General features: G+C 43.7%; 1 protein-coding gene across 4 annotated transcripts in view; it reads right to left on the bottom strand.

Annotated features, from left to right (window-relative positions):
* The window catches only part of LOC147007511 (uncharacterized), a 37,597-nt gene extending 22,961 nt beyond the window's left edge, over window positions 1-14,636 (bottom strand). Inside the window, exons 1-4 of one of the 4 annotated variants that reach the window (XM_085866995.1) lie at window positions 14,576-14,636; window positions 14,176-14,372; window positions 14,047-14,094; window positions 6,462-6,900 (exon numbers count right to left, since the gene is read on the bottom strand). In XM_085866995.1, the coding sequence (XP_085723121.1) occupies window positions 6,533-6,900; window positions 14,047-14,094; window positions 14,176-14,326 (567 nt within the window). In that variant the 5' untranslated portion in view covers window positions 14,327-14,372; window positions 14,576-14,636 and the 3' untranslated portion in view covers window positions 6,462-6,532. The other 3 variants (XM_085866997.1, XM_085866996.1, XM_085866998.1) reach the window with 3 other exon arrangements.

Raw genomic sequence — 14,636 nt, 5'->3', positions numbered from 1 at the left:
TTCCCAAAGAGGTTTGTTTTTTTTAATTTTACATTTTACAGAATGAGTATTGTGAAAAAACATTGTCAGATCTGAAATCACAATGAAAAACTCCTCGAGGACATATATAAATGAAATTTCAGTACTTTTGCATGTCAGCGGACCTGTCAGGAAGCGTCTGCCGCTTCATCCTGGTTCCTTGGTGCGAGGTTGTCCATGTGGGTTCGAGACCCACCGTGGTGGTTGGAGCGTCCGATCTTCCCAAGCCCTTCCACGAGAATCTCGAGCTCCACAAGGGCAGGTCGGCAAGCCGTGCGAACCCAGCCAGGTACCGACCAAACTCTGACCTCCAGCCTGTCTATCCCCTTGGCTGCGAGGGTCGAAATAAAGACAATCCGGGTCCATTTTATTTTGGTGTGTGTGTGTGTGTGTGTGTGTGTGTGTGTGTGTGTGTGTGTGTGTGTGTGTGTGTGTGTGTGTCTGTAGTGGCGCCGTCCTATAAGTAGAAATTGTATGTGTTGATTGCTCATTGTACATTGCATTTTATTCTGAATAAGTCTGCTCTGTCTCCCTCCCTATTATAAATAAACACCTGTTTAATGTACCAGCTCGTTGCCTGTCGTTTCTACCATTGGCCTGGCACGGTGCGGGCTTGAGAAATAGTGAGGCCGTCTGTGCCGTAAGTTGTTATTTGGATCGGCGCAGCTTTGATAACTCCCGCTCGGTTACGCCGGATCCGAGTCGGTAACATCGACTCGGTTCGGACAAAGCCGGCCGAGGGTGTGGCTTCCCCGGTAGTTAGACGGCGTGAATACTTAGGTAAATTGGAATATACAAGTGGACCGTACCTCACGCCGTCAAAATATTGGCGACCACGGTCCTTTAAGCGACCCGTCGACCCCCGGAGTATTCCGGGGTGACGACCTTTCAATTCCGGTGTTCAGTGGGAGACGACCCGACTGCTCTGTCTTGAGTTCGTCCTCGCCACCGACCCCCGGCCCATAACATTATAACGAAACTGTACTTCACATGTGCATGGTCAAATAATCACATATGACCCAGAAGACCATAAAGACCCAAATAACCTTGACTTCCCCAATGACCCAAAAAGACGCTGAAGACCCAAAAGACCCCTCAGACCTTAACACCATTTAGACCCCTTACACCCTTCAGACAGATAAGACAGCTGAGACCCTTGACCACTTGGCCCTTCTTTCATCACAAATTAAATTTCAAGGTAATATCATGAATATCACCAATATTACAAATAAATTTGCAGAAAATGAATGTTTGGGTGATGATTGGTGTAAATCATGACAACACAGTAAATCTGTGACGTCAGTCTGCAACGATGTGTGGAGAGGTGAGCGTAGCGAGCCGGTCCACGGCAGTTTATGATAAAAATCAGGTTCACACCTTTGTCTTGAGAGGACGATTCATCCACGATCTCAGACTTGATCTTCATTTTCATAACATAACATCACAACAATTAAGATCTTATGCAGGCTTATCTAACGGACAGGCGCCAACACTCTCAGACACGCACTCAGACAAAATAAACCCAATGAAAGGCAAAGAACTTTTGCAGCCAGGGAGGGAGGGGATTCGAGGTTACAGTTTCTCGGGACCTGAGCGTTTCGGGGGAAGGGATGCTCCGTGGTGCGGTATCCGACAAAGGTTGTGTAGTTTGGTCCACGGCCACACGTGTGGTAATCGTGTCTGGCGGAGTCCAAAGAGGCGAGAGATGAGCAGTAGTCAGGACCAGATTAGGGGCTTGGTCGAGGTCCTTCGCATCCACCGACTCCGACTTCTCCCTTTCAAAAACCAACCGTGACCTTACAAATCCAACGACAACCTTCCCTCGCATCCAACTCAACTCCGAGGATTGTCCCGTACTTTATAGATCATAGAGTTCGGGGTGGAGCCGTGGCGAAGCCGACGTCAGTGTCCATCCCGATTGGACCGGGCCTTCATGTGGTCCACCTTTATGGGCGGGGTTTCGGCCATACACTGGGAAGGACCGCCCACACCGCCGTGTCTGGGTTTGGGAAGGTGAATGGTGGCGAAGCTCCGAGAACGAACCTCGGGATTCTGCCTCAGAAAACGAGTCTCTGCAGACAGCGGGTAGACGGTGGAAGAGCTCGTCCAGCCCAAAGTGCCCGTCGCGATTTGGGCTCAGGAGACGAGACGAGGGTCGTAAATGAGATGAAGGTACCGTGGATCAAATAAAAGGGGAAAGATGATTTATAATCCTAACTTAAAGCCCATCGCAACGCACCCCCGTGTCCTCCCACCGCACACAAGTAAGGGATCTATCTGCACGTATACTAATGGAATAACTGACTTGGGACACCTGTATGTTGTCTGCATACTGTTCCGAGAACCGTAACAGTATATTTCCTTAAAAGGAACGTTTGACGGAGGAGGAGGCTTGGAGGCCCATCAAAGGCTGCCCTCTTATTACCAACCTATGGTTGTTTGGCCATGTTCTATCCTGAAAAATGCTGAACGTCAAGCAAGGAAGCAGAACGTGTGTTTTTAATGTCTTTGGTGTCACTCAGCCAGGGTGACAAACCACCACCCTCCCAGGCCACGAGTGGCTGCTCCAACAATGACACCACCGAGTCTGGTTTTCCAACGTTCTTGAAAAACGTACGGACTATAATACAAAGATGAACTGATTGAACAGATCAAAGGTCATGTGCCCTTTGTAAATCATGATGCACATCACAACTGGAGTTAGAATCATCTCATGTTGGCTCTCTTCGAGTTGTTTGTCTTTTCTCTTTCTCTGTCTTCATCTCTCTCTCCCTCCCTCTTCCTCTCTATTTCCTTCCCACTCTCTCTCTCTCTCCCCTCCCCCCTCTATCTCCTTCCCACTCTCTATCTCTCTCCCTCCCTCTTCCTCTATATCTCCTTCCCACTCTCTCTCTCTCCCCCTCCCCCCTCTATCTCCTTCGCACTCTCTCTCTCCCCCTCCCTCCCTCTCTATCTCCTTCCCACTCTCTCTCTCTCCCTCCCCCTCTCTTTCTCTCTATCTCCTTCTACCTCTCTCTCTCCCCCTCCCTCCTCTCTTTCTCCCTCTCTATTTCCCTCCCACTCCCTCTACCTCCCTCTCTCTCCCCCTCAACCTGTACCTCTCTCTCTCCCCACCATCTCTTTCCCTCCCTTTCTCTCTCCCATCCCCCACCTCACTCTCTTTCTGTCTCCATCTCTCTCTTCCTCCCTCTTCCTCTCTCTCAAACTCTATCCCCATCTCTCTCATTCCTTCTAACTCTCTATCTCTTTCCCACTCTCTCTCTATCCCCCCCCCTCCCTCTCTTCACCCCACTCTCCCTCTCCCCCCCTCCCCATCTCTCTCTCCTCCCCACCCCCTTCTCTTTCTTCACCTCATTTCGAAAAACTTGAGAGACTTTGGTACCCTTTGTGACCTTCGGGTAATCTTCCCTTCGGGCAGTTGAGCCACAGAACAATGTGTGAAGTTCACGTCATAGTTTGTCGATATCAATTCCCGACTTCTCCACAACACCTGTTTGGAATACACCATGAAAGATATGCCGGCCATGGCTCCCCACATCAAACAGTGATTTGCCATAGTTCATTTCTATTTCAACTTGTACACTCAGGTCAGGTATGGGAGCATGTGCCGGAGCAGCGCGTTACTGTGTCCACTTTCCGCCGGGACTCCAGGGGCCTCCGTCTGGTCATCCCCCAGGCAGATTCCTGGCCCATCCCCATCTCCTTGAGATGCCGATCAACCTGCTTTAACCACGAGGCACGTGGTCGGCCCGTTGGCCTCCTCCACTCACGAGACTCCCTCGCTGAGAGAATTTGGAAAGCAGGATCAGCGTCAGGTAAACGAGTCACATGTCCATACCACCACAGCTGACGCCCACTGACTCTACAGGTGGGTTTGGAGAATATTTATAAAGGAATTCATGTACTTTTCCCAAAAGTTTACTAAGCTACCCATTTTGACACACTTCCGGTCACCTGATCGACATGACTTCCACAATTTAACATCCCTACCCTGGCCTAATGATGTAACCCAAATGTGGAATCATTCTGACTTGGGGTGGTCTGTTGAAGATTTCTGAAGGAATTTACTCAGTCCACCATTTTGACCTACTTAAAGTCACGTGACCAGTAAGAGCTTTGTAATCCTCATTACCAGTCAGGAGCAGATCCTCATTACCTCATTACCAGTCAGGAGCAGAACCATGCTGCCAAATTTCAGCCTAATCGGCACAGCGGTTTCGCCAGAGAAATCGAAACAGGACACAGACGGGAGGGACAGATGGACAGACTGTGCACGATGACAATAATTCATTGTGAATTCCAATTCCAGAAAAGCTCATAATAAAGGAAAATGTGAAGCATGAAAACACAGATGAGAAAAAATTCTTCAACAGGAGGTTCCCAGCTACTTACCTTTCCCCTTGTTTACACCTGACTCGTGTTCGTCTCCGTGTTCCTCACAAGAAGAAAAAGATCCAAAACACATTGGGTTCTCAGGATCTTGGGCACAAGGGATTGACATTTCAGGATCAAACGGCAGGAGTATCCTTTGTCCACCTGCAGGAATGGTGGATGAAATGTGAACTGGGGGAAAAGAAATAGGACCACCGGACCTGGAGGTTACCTGATCCCTGGCCTGGTTTTGGAACCCAAATTTGGAAGCTTTCTCACTGGTGTGTGTGTGTGTGTGTGTGTGTGTGTGTGTGTGTGTGTGTGTGTGTGTGTGTGTGTGTGTGTGTGTGTGTGTGTGTGTGTGTGTGTGTGTGTGTGTGTGTGTGTGTGTGTGTGTGTGTGTGGAGAAGAGGATGTTGGAAGGAATTTACGCGACCGCCATTTTGACACAGTTACAGTCACGTGATCGCCTTGACCTCCAAAATTTAACATCTCTCCCCTCGCCTCATGTTTTCACCCAAATTTGGAAACATTCTCCCTTGTGGGTTTTGATCATGCCTGGTGTTGGCTTAATGGTTCGGTTGGTGGGCTTGAGATCCTGGGATCCTGAGTTCAAATCCTGCTTGGCTATTGAATTAATACCAGGTGGGGTTGACTCTGCCTATCATCCTTCTGAGGTCGGCAAAATGAGTGCCAGCTTGCTGGTATCCTGTGTTGGAGTGGTGATCCATCCAGGATTGTGTCCAATAGCCAAGGACACTGCTTAAGCAGCATCAACACTCTGCACCGAGTGTGGTTCCGATGAATGAATGGTCAGTGCGTGGTTAGAATGAGCTTTCCACTTTACACTTGTATTTTTTCATATTTTGATACATGAAACAGAGGGTATAGTTGGGAGGGATAGATGGAGGATGGAGGGAAAAGTGGTGAAAATAAAAAACTGATGGGAACAAGAAAAAGAGCAATCAGAGATCGCAGACCCTTGCCAGGACTTCTTTTGAGTGGTGTATTTTTATAGGTTTAAGGGTAAATCCAATATGGCTGCCAAACCATTTGTTGTATTTGTTGCGTGTCCTTATCTCCTCTCGGCTGCATGATGTTTGTACGTGTAACAGATCGTACTGTAACCTTCAGCATCGACCCTGAGGAGCGATGGTGTGTTCTAGTTCCTTGCAGCGAGGCTGGTTTTGCATTGAATACTTGTAATGTGTTGTTGTTATGGCGACAACCTGTGAGAATAAAATTAACACTGGAAACATCGATGGAGAGGATTTTAATTGTAAGTATTTTGAATTTTTTTTCTTTAAACTAGTTTGTTTTTTTGTGTCCCTTGTCGAGGCTCGCATAAGAGGTAACACACAAGGCACAGTAAGGGGGGCATGAGACAAGAGGAGAGGGAGCGGGAAGGACAAAACAGTGGGAAACAGAGACATCAGGACATCTGTGGAAGGGAGAGGGATGGGGTGGGAAACATGGGGAATACAAGATGGACATTACAGGGACTTTGAGGAAGGAAAGCAGGGAATTTGAAGGAGGTGGGTTTGGGGTGGATTAACGGGGTTACAAAAGATGAAGGTTTTGGATGAGGGAAGATAAAAGATGGTGGTGAACAGCTGTTTGAAGACCTGGAGGGAGGAGTGGGATTGAACAGAGTGTGTGAGTTTGTTCCAGAGTGGGGAAAAAGAGGAACGAAAGAGTGAAGGTGAGCAGTGATTCTTGATTTTGGCAGTTTCACCAGAAGGGGTTTTTTGGCGGACATTGAGTGCCCTGAGCAAATATAGGGGGAAAAGATCACAGACGGAGGATGGGAGAGGAGGACAAGGCCGGAGAGGGGACGGCACATTTTTGTTGCAGCCAGCTATTTTGGTTTCCCCAAGAGGCCGTCGGACCTCGGCTGCTTGACAGGGGGTTACCGATGACACTCAGAGGAGTCGTACCAGGAAGGGAGATGCCAGGGTTGAGTTTCTGCCTACTCGCTTTCTCCTCACTGGATTGCTTAATAGCCATAGGTTTGCCATCACTCGGAATCACTCACGGGGAAACTATCGACAACCAAACTCTTCTCACCAGTGTGAGTTTGTTTATGTTTATTCAAGGCTGATATCTCATGAAAAAAATTACAACACAGAACACTTTTCGGATTTTACCCAGTGTGAGTTAATTTGTGGACTTTCACGTGTGATAACCAACGAAAATCCTTACAACACACAGAACTTTTGTACGGATTCTCCACAGTGTGAGTTAATTTGTGGACTTTCACATGTGATAGCCAACGAAAATCCTTACAACACACAGAACATTTGTACGGTTTCTCCAAAGTGTGAGTTCGTTTGTGTCTATTCCGGGTCGATAAGTCATGAAAATCCTTAGAACACACAGAACATTTGTACCACATCTCCCCAGTGTGAGTTCGTTTGTTGTTGCCCCGTTGGTTGGAATGCTGATTGAAATGATCTTCTTTGTTGAAGAACTGTGCAGAGTTGGGAAAAGAAACGGATTTCATTTGTTTCTCTGCAAAGAAGAAGGAACCACCATCACTAATTCGGTCATCATGTGTTAACTGCAAAGGATTGTGGGATATAATCAGTGTCAGGTTAATTCAATGTTCGACTTTCTTTTTAAAGGAAAGAGAAATCGATGTTGCTCGAGTAACATGTTTGACGATTGCCAATAACCAACCAGCAAGATGAACTCAGATGACCGATGAAAAATATAACCAGAAAAAGAGCAATCAGAGATTGCAGACACTCACCAGGAGTTGTTTTGTGTGGTGTCCTCTGTGTGGTGTTTGCGTGCTGGTGTGTTATGTAATTAATGAGACGTAATTACAACTGCCACTTTATAACTGCTGGCAGTGATGACCGGGTACCAAGATGTCCCGCTTTGATAAGACACCTGACCCTGACCCGTGACATTATTTCCATTATTATTCATTATTCAATTGAATTTAGAATGGGATTAAAATAGATTAATTTCAAATGGAAGACCAAACAGGTTCGAGTCCTACATTGAAGAAATCAGAAGGAACCCGAACAAGCAAAAAGCAAACACGGTCATCAGGAGGAACCTGGACAGGATTCACATTTCAGCTGCTCGTCCACTATCCGCAAACACATCCAGGAACAGCCAAGTGAACCTTATTTTTTTTTAAATATTTAAAAAAAATAAATAAATAACCCACATTAAAAAATTAAATAAATCTGGCTGCCAGACCATGCGTCCGCTCAAGTTGAAATTTAAAACATACATTATTCCCCATTACGACTCGATCATAAATTTGAAGTTTCGGCTTCTCCCCAGATACAATCAGTGTCAGGTTAATTCAATGTTGGCGACGTTAGATTTACAAAGCGGTTCCAGGGAAAACATTATTTAATATTTCTCTTCAATCCAATATGGTTGTACAAACCATGTGACCGATCAATTATTCCTTAACAAACTTGTACACCCATGAATTGGGGAACATTTATGTGAAGTTTCCTCTCGATTTGTCCAGCTGTTTCTGAATTCCATTTTAGGCTGAAATGACCCTAAAAAATTTTCAAACTGATCAGATGTGGTGTTCTACATATGCAATTATGACGTCAGAACGAAGGCACGCATGACATCATTAAAAAAAAAACACCACACTGATTCCCCATGGAGGTTAACTTGCCATGTGTCAAGTTTCAATTTTTTCGTTGGAGCGGTTTCAGAGATACAGAGATCAAACGTTTTCCCGTTTTTCCAACATGGCTGCCACACCACGTAACCTATGACGTCATAATTAATTCTTAATGACGATTAACATGACTAACACCTATGACGATTAAAACATTCTACATGAGTCGTCGCACCAAAGGTGAAAATTTCGTCTCAATCCGACAAGCGGTTGCGGAGAAAGACACGAAAGTTCGATGCGGACAAACAGACAAAGACAAACAGAGAGACAGACAAACAAACGGACCCAAGCACAATACCCTCTCCTTCGGCGAGGGTTAAAATATCTTGTGATGACGATTACGATGACGTTGAACTCTGAGTTTCACACATGTCGTGGAACTCAGCTCCTGCCACGCTTGGAAACAAAGCAGGTGAAAAAGGAGGTGCCTCACGTCACAGTCACCCACTGTGTGCTGCATCGCCATGCCCTTGCAGCAAAGACATTACCAGAACAACTGAAAAATGTGTTGTCAATTGTTGTGAGTGCAGTAAACTTTATCAGAGGACAAGCCTCGAATCACCGTCTCTTCAAAGTTTTATTGTGACGACATTGGAGCTGAACACAATGTTCTTCTTTCCCACTCAGAGGTGAGGTGGCTATCCCGTGGCCGAGTGCTTACTCGTGTTTTCGAACTGCACAAAGAAATCCAGCAGTTTCTTAGACAGCGAGGCAGTGGCGCAGACAGCAGAGCACTTTGAAAATGAGAAGTTCATTTTGTCCCTGGCATACCTGGCAGAGAGGTTCAGCCACCTCAACGAGCTGAACACCTCCATCCAGGGTACAGGGATGAACATGATCACAGCCAGGGAAAAGATGTCTGCCTTCACTAATAAACTTCCTAATTGGGTCTGGAAACCATGCAGATTTTCCAAAGCTTGATGAAGTTTGTAATGCAGAAAATTTATTACTCATTGTGACTGAAATGAAAGAACATTTGCAGGTGCCGAGTCGGTCCTTCCAGGGATACTTTCAGCATGGAGAGGTTTCTGTTTCACAGGGATGGATGCAGGACCCATTTGTTTTCAACCGAGATTCCACGGATGATGATGATGAAATGAAAGAAGATCGAGTTGAGATGAAAGCCAGTAATAAAATCAAAATGGAGTTTGATTCAATGCAGTTGGATACCTTCTGGTGTGCACAACTCAACACATTCCCCCAGTTAGCAGAGAGAGCTTTGGAGGTCCTTGTCCCATTTGCGACTACCTACTTGTGTGAAACTGGTTTCTCAACTCTCGTACACATCGAAACCAAGGCCAGGAATCGTTTGGATGGAAGTGATGACATGCGTGTGGTTATCTCAAAAAAAGAACCTCGTTTCAGCATGATCATTGATGAAAAACAACAACAAAGGAGCCATTAGTAATAATATGTCTGATTGTCGGTGGACTGTGTAAGTACGGTTGTACTTGAAAGGCTATTTTTGTATCCAGTATATTTGTATGTATTCAACGCATTGTATAAAGAATTATATTCATTACATTGTATTTCATATCAATTATTATTATAATTTCATTTATTTCCGTGAGTCATTTTAGACAGGGGGTACGGGGAAATATTATGAAAGCTCAAGGGGTACGAGCACATAAATATGTCAAGAACCACTGCTCTAGAATACCTGGACCGGCCGACGGACCAGCGTGAACCCAGTCGCTTCGGTGGGGGAAAGAGGGAGGGAAACGGGATGTTTACTGTGCGTGAATGAGGAGGTTCAAATGAGGTGCAAGTGATGTTTAGAGAAGGGGAAAATGAGAACAGGTGCGTGTCTGGTGGAGAGCAGAATGGGGCTTCTAAAAGTGTGAACCAGAGTCCAGAAAAAAGTACACCTGTGAATGGAGAGACCACACGGGCAGGTGTCTGGAGAACAAGCACAAGTGAGCGAAGTCCAACACCAGGCAGGAGGACAGATCCAGCAGAGAGTTCCTGGTCACGTGGTCCAAACACACTGACTTACACAAACCTTCTCCTCTATCTCCGTTCCACCTCATTCCCTCTGGACGCACGAACAATCAACACAAAGCACCAACCGTCCTTTTCAGGGCTCACTGATGGTCACACCTCACTCACACCAATTAATCTCACACCACAAACATTCTCCCTTCGCAACTCTCAAAACTGTTTGCATTGCACATTCCAACCCCACACCTCCCCCCTTATTTGGACCCATGTCAACCCGCCGACTCTTCCTCTCTTGTTTCCCAGAATGACTGTGGCTCCTGTTCGTACCTGTGACAAGTGACTGACGAGAAGGAGGTTTATGTACGTGACACAAGGATTTCTACATCGTCACACCGCTTGTGTGTACGTTCTCTTTACAAATCATTGTAAACAACTTCTTACAAACTGCCCGGTTCTCTGTTTGTGTTAATTTATCTATTTATTCTTAATTTACACTTTATCCCTGAATGTTGATGGTCAAGGTCGAACGGCGGTCGAAACAAACATTTGGCGATCACAGACACCTCCTTGTTGTTATTATAATTATCATTATTGTGAACGCAGTGAGCTTCATACTTAACGCGTGCACATGAGACAATAGGAAACAACAACAACAACAATAACAACACAATACCCCCTGGCTACTTGGAATCCGTGTCGTTAGCTCTGACCTTTTGCTTCCGGTTGTTGTTAAACGCTGTGCGGTGTATAAACACGATTGGGTTTTATTTCTATCTTGTGAATATTACTTAACGCGTGCACATGAGAGAATAGGAAACAACAACACCAACAACACACTACCATGGCAATTTGGAATCCGTGTCGTTGGTAATGACCCTTTTGCTTCCGTTTTTTTTTTTTTGCTTCAGTTTTTTTTTTGCTTCCGGTTTTTATCATGGGGAATGATGCATGCCGGGAGATAAAGGCATCGTCGGAGACATGACAGACCCAAATAATATCAGACATGGTGTATATTTCCTCCACTGATTTTAATAAAGATATCTCCCGCATCATCAAAAAATAATTTTTAATCGTGATTTACGTTATTTGATCGCTGATCCCGAATCCAGGCCGAAGTAACCGGAAATTGCGTCAAATTCATCAGCTGTGCGGCGCTTACATGTACCACGGTCTAGTTGGCAAGTATACAGTTGTCAACAAGTTATCGGTAAAGTCAGAAGCGAATGTAAGAAGAATACTTCGTTCAATTCTGGTATTAATTTTTTTAGATGAGATCCTGTTCTCGGCGGTGTAGTTGTTGTTGTGAAGGTAATGTTGAGGTAATATTTATTTTTTCAGATGAAATCCTGTTCTAGGCGGTGTAGTTGTTGTTGTGAAGGTAATGTTGAGGTAATATTTATTTTTTTGAGATGAAATCCTGTTCTAGGCGGTGTAGTTGTTGTGAAGGTAATGTTGAGGTAATATTTATTTTTTCAGATGAAATCCTGTTCGAGGCGGTGTAGTTGTTGTTGTGAAGGTAATGTTGAGGTAATATTTATTTTTTTCAAATGAAATCCTGTTCTAGGCGGTGTAGTTGTTGTTGTGAAGGTAATGTTGAGGTAATATTTATTTTTTCAGATGAGATCCTGTTCTAGGCGGTGTCGTTGTTGTTGTGAAGGTAATGTTGAGTTAATATTTATTTTTTCAGATGAAATCCTGTTCTAGGCGGTGTAGTTGTTGTTGTGAAGGTAATGTTGAGGTAATATTTATTTTTTTCAGATGAAATCCTGTTCTAGGCGGTGTAGTTGTTGTGAAGGTAATGTTGAGGTAATATTTATTTTTTCAGATGAAATCCTGTTCGAGGCGGTGTAGTTGTTGTTGTGAAGGTAATGTTGAGGTAATATTTATTTTTTCGATGAAATCCTGTTCCAGGCGGTGTAGTTGTTGTTGTGAAGGTAATGTTGAGGTAATATTTATTTTTTTAGATGAGATCCTGTTCTAGGCGGTGTAGTTGTCGTTGTGAAGGTAATGTTGAGGTAATATTTATTTTTTCAGATGAGATCCTGTTCTAGACGGTGTAGTTGTCGTTGTGAAGGTAATGTTGAGGTAATATTTATTTTTTCAGATGAGATCCTGTTCTAGGCGGTGTAGTTGTTGTGAAGGAAATGTTGAGGTGATATTTATTTTTTCGATGACATCCTGTTCCAGGCGGTGTAGTTGTTGTTGTGAAGATAATGTTGAGGTAATATTTATTTTTTAAGATGAGATGCTGTTCTCGGCGGTGTCGTTGTTGTTGTGAAGGTAATGTTGAGGTAATATTTATTTTTTCAGATGAAATCCTGTTCTAGGCGGTGTAGTTGTTGTTGTGAAGGTAATGCTGAGGTAATATTTATTTTTTTCAGATGAAATCCTGTTCTAGGCGGTGTAGTTGTTGTTGTGAAGGTAATGTTGAGGTAATATTTATTTTTTCAGATGAAATCCTGTTCTCGGCGGTGTAGTTGTTGTTGTGAAGGTAATGTTGAGGTAATATTTATTTTTTCAGATGAAATCCTGTTCTAGGCGGTGTAGTTGTTGTTGTGAAGGTAATGTTGAGGTAATATTTATTTTTTCAGATGAAATCCTGTTCTAGGCGGTGTAGTTGTTGTTGTGAAGGTAATGTTGAGGTAATATTTATTTTTTCAGATGAAATCCTGTTCTCGGCGGGTGTAGTTGTTGTTGTGAAGGTAATGTTGAGGTAATATTTATTTTTTCAGATGAAATCCTGTTCTAGGCGGTGTAGTTGTTGTTGTGAAGGTAATGTTGAGGTAATATTTATTTTTTCAGATGAAATCCTGTTCTCGGCGGTGTAGTTGTTGTTGTGAAGGTAATGTTGAGGTAATATTTATTTTTTCAGATGAAATCCTGTTCTAGGCGGTGTAGTTGTTGTTGTGAAGGTAATGTTGAGGTAATATTTATTTTTTCAGATGAAATCCTGTTCTCGGCGGTGTAGTTGTTGTTGTGAAGGTAATGTTGAGGTAATATTTATTTTTTCAGATGAAATCCTGTTCTCGGCGGTGTAGTTGTTGTTGTGAAGGTAATGCTGAGGTAATATTTATTTTTTTCAGATGAAATCCTGTTCTAGGCGGTGTAGTTGTTGTGAAGGTAATGTTGAGGTAATATTTATTTTTTCAGATGAAATCCTGTTCTCGGCGGTGTAGTTGTTGTTGTGAAGGTAATGTTGAGGTAATATTTATTTTTTCAGATGAAATCCTGTTCTCGGCGGTGTAGTTGTTGTTGTGAAGGTAATGCTGAGGTAATATTTATTTTTTTCAGATGAAATCCTGTTCTAGGCGGTGTAGTTGTTGTGAAGGTAATGTTGAGGTAATATTTATTTTTTCAGATGAAATCCTGTTCTCGGCGGTGTAGTTGTTGTTGTGAAGGTAATGTTGAGGTAATATTTATTTTTTCAGATGAAATCCTGTTCTCGGCGGTGTAGTTGTTGTTGTGAAGGTAATGTTGAGGTAATATTTATTTTTTCAGATGAAATCCTGTTCTAGGCGGTGTAGTTGTTGTTGTGAAGGTAATGTTGAGGTAATATTTATTTTTTCAGATGAAATCCTGTTCTAGGCGGTGTAGTTGTTGTTGTGAAGGTAATGTTGAGGTAATATTTATTTTTTCAGATGAAATCCTGTTCTAGGCGGTGTAGTTGTTGTTGTGAAGGTAATGTTGAGGTAATATTTATTTTTTCAGATGAAATCCTGTTCTAGGTGGTGTAGTTGTTGTTGTGAAGGTAATGTTGAGGTAATATTTATTTTTTCAGATGAAATCCTGTTCTAGGCGGTGTAGTTGTTGTTGTGAAGGTAATGTTGAGGTAATATTTATTTTTTCAGATAAAATCCTGTTCTAGGTGGTGTAGTTGTTGTTGTGAAGGTCATGTTAAGGTAATATTTATTTTTTCATTGCAAAAAGACGGTTTAATTTGATATATTTAAGAAGTGAATGTACGAAGAATTCTCCGTTCGCTTCTCGGCTTTGCCTAATCCATATTAAACAATAAACTACTGTGTGAACATGAAGAATGAGTTTGTGGTTCTAACCTTCGTATGGAGGGAACGAATCATCGACCTTCACTTTCACAACAGGATCTGAAACACAAACAAATCCGTTAAATAAAAACGAAACTTTCAGGAAGAACAAGATGTCGGTCCGGAGTGAACGTCACGTACCGGGTCCGGGATCCTCGTCCTCGGGTGAACCGACCGTAGACCCGCTGTGTGAGGGACGGACTCTCGGATCGACCGTGTTTCCTCCATGGAAGCCGCTCGTGGATCCCAGGGTGTTCGCTTTGTGATCTTTCACAGAGAGATCTCGGATCATCGCGCATCGTCCTCACTCGAGGACACTGAACACGTGACTGGAGAGGCTGAAATATTTCGGAAAAATAAAAACACGTGATCACGAGTCATCGATTCACGGTTTCTCAGCTGCAGATTCGCGCCGCCCCAGTCACGTGACCGACGAAACAACGAGGAAAACTAATTAATTGATCGTGTTACGAGAAAAACGACCAAACCGTTAAAATTATGAATAAAATGATGAGATTAATATTACAACTCAGTAGCCAACCGGAATCACAAGAATATCAAGTGGAGATGCAGCCTCTGGTCACCTGGTGGCAACAACACCG

The sequence above is a fragment of the Eptatretus burgeri genome, unplaced genomic scaffold, assembly GCF_056783735.1.
Source record: "Eptatretus burgeri isolate ZD-2024b unplaced genomic scaffold, Ebu_testis_v1 Ebu_testis_scaffold_126, whole genome shotgun sequence".
NCBI classification, from domain to species: domain Eukaryota; kingdom Metazoa; phylum Chordata; class Myxini; order Myxiniformes; family Myxinidae; genus Eptatretus; species Eptatretus burgeri.
This window is presented reverse-complemented; position numbering and strand designations above follow the sequence as displayed.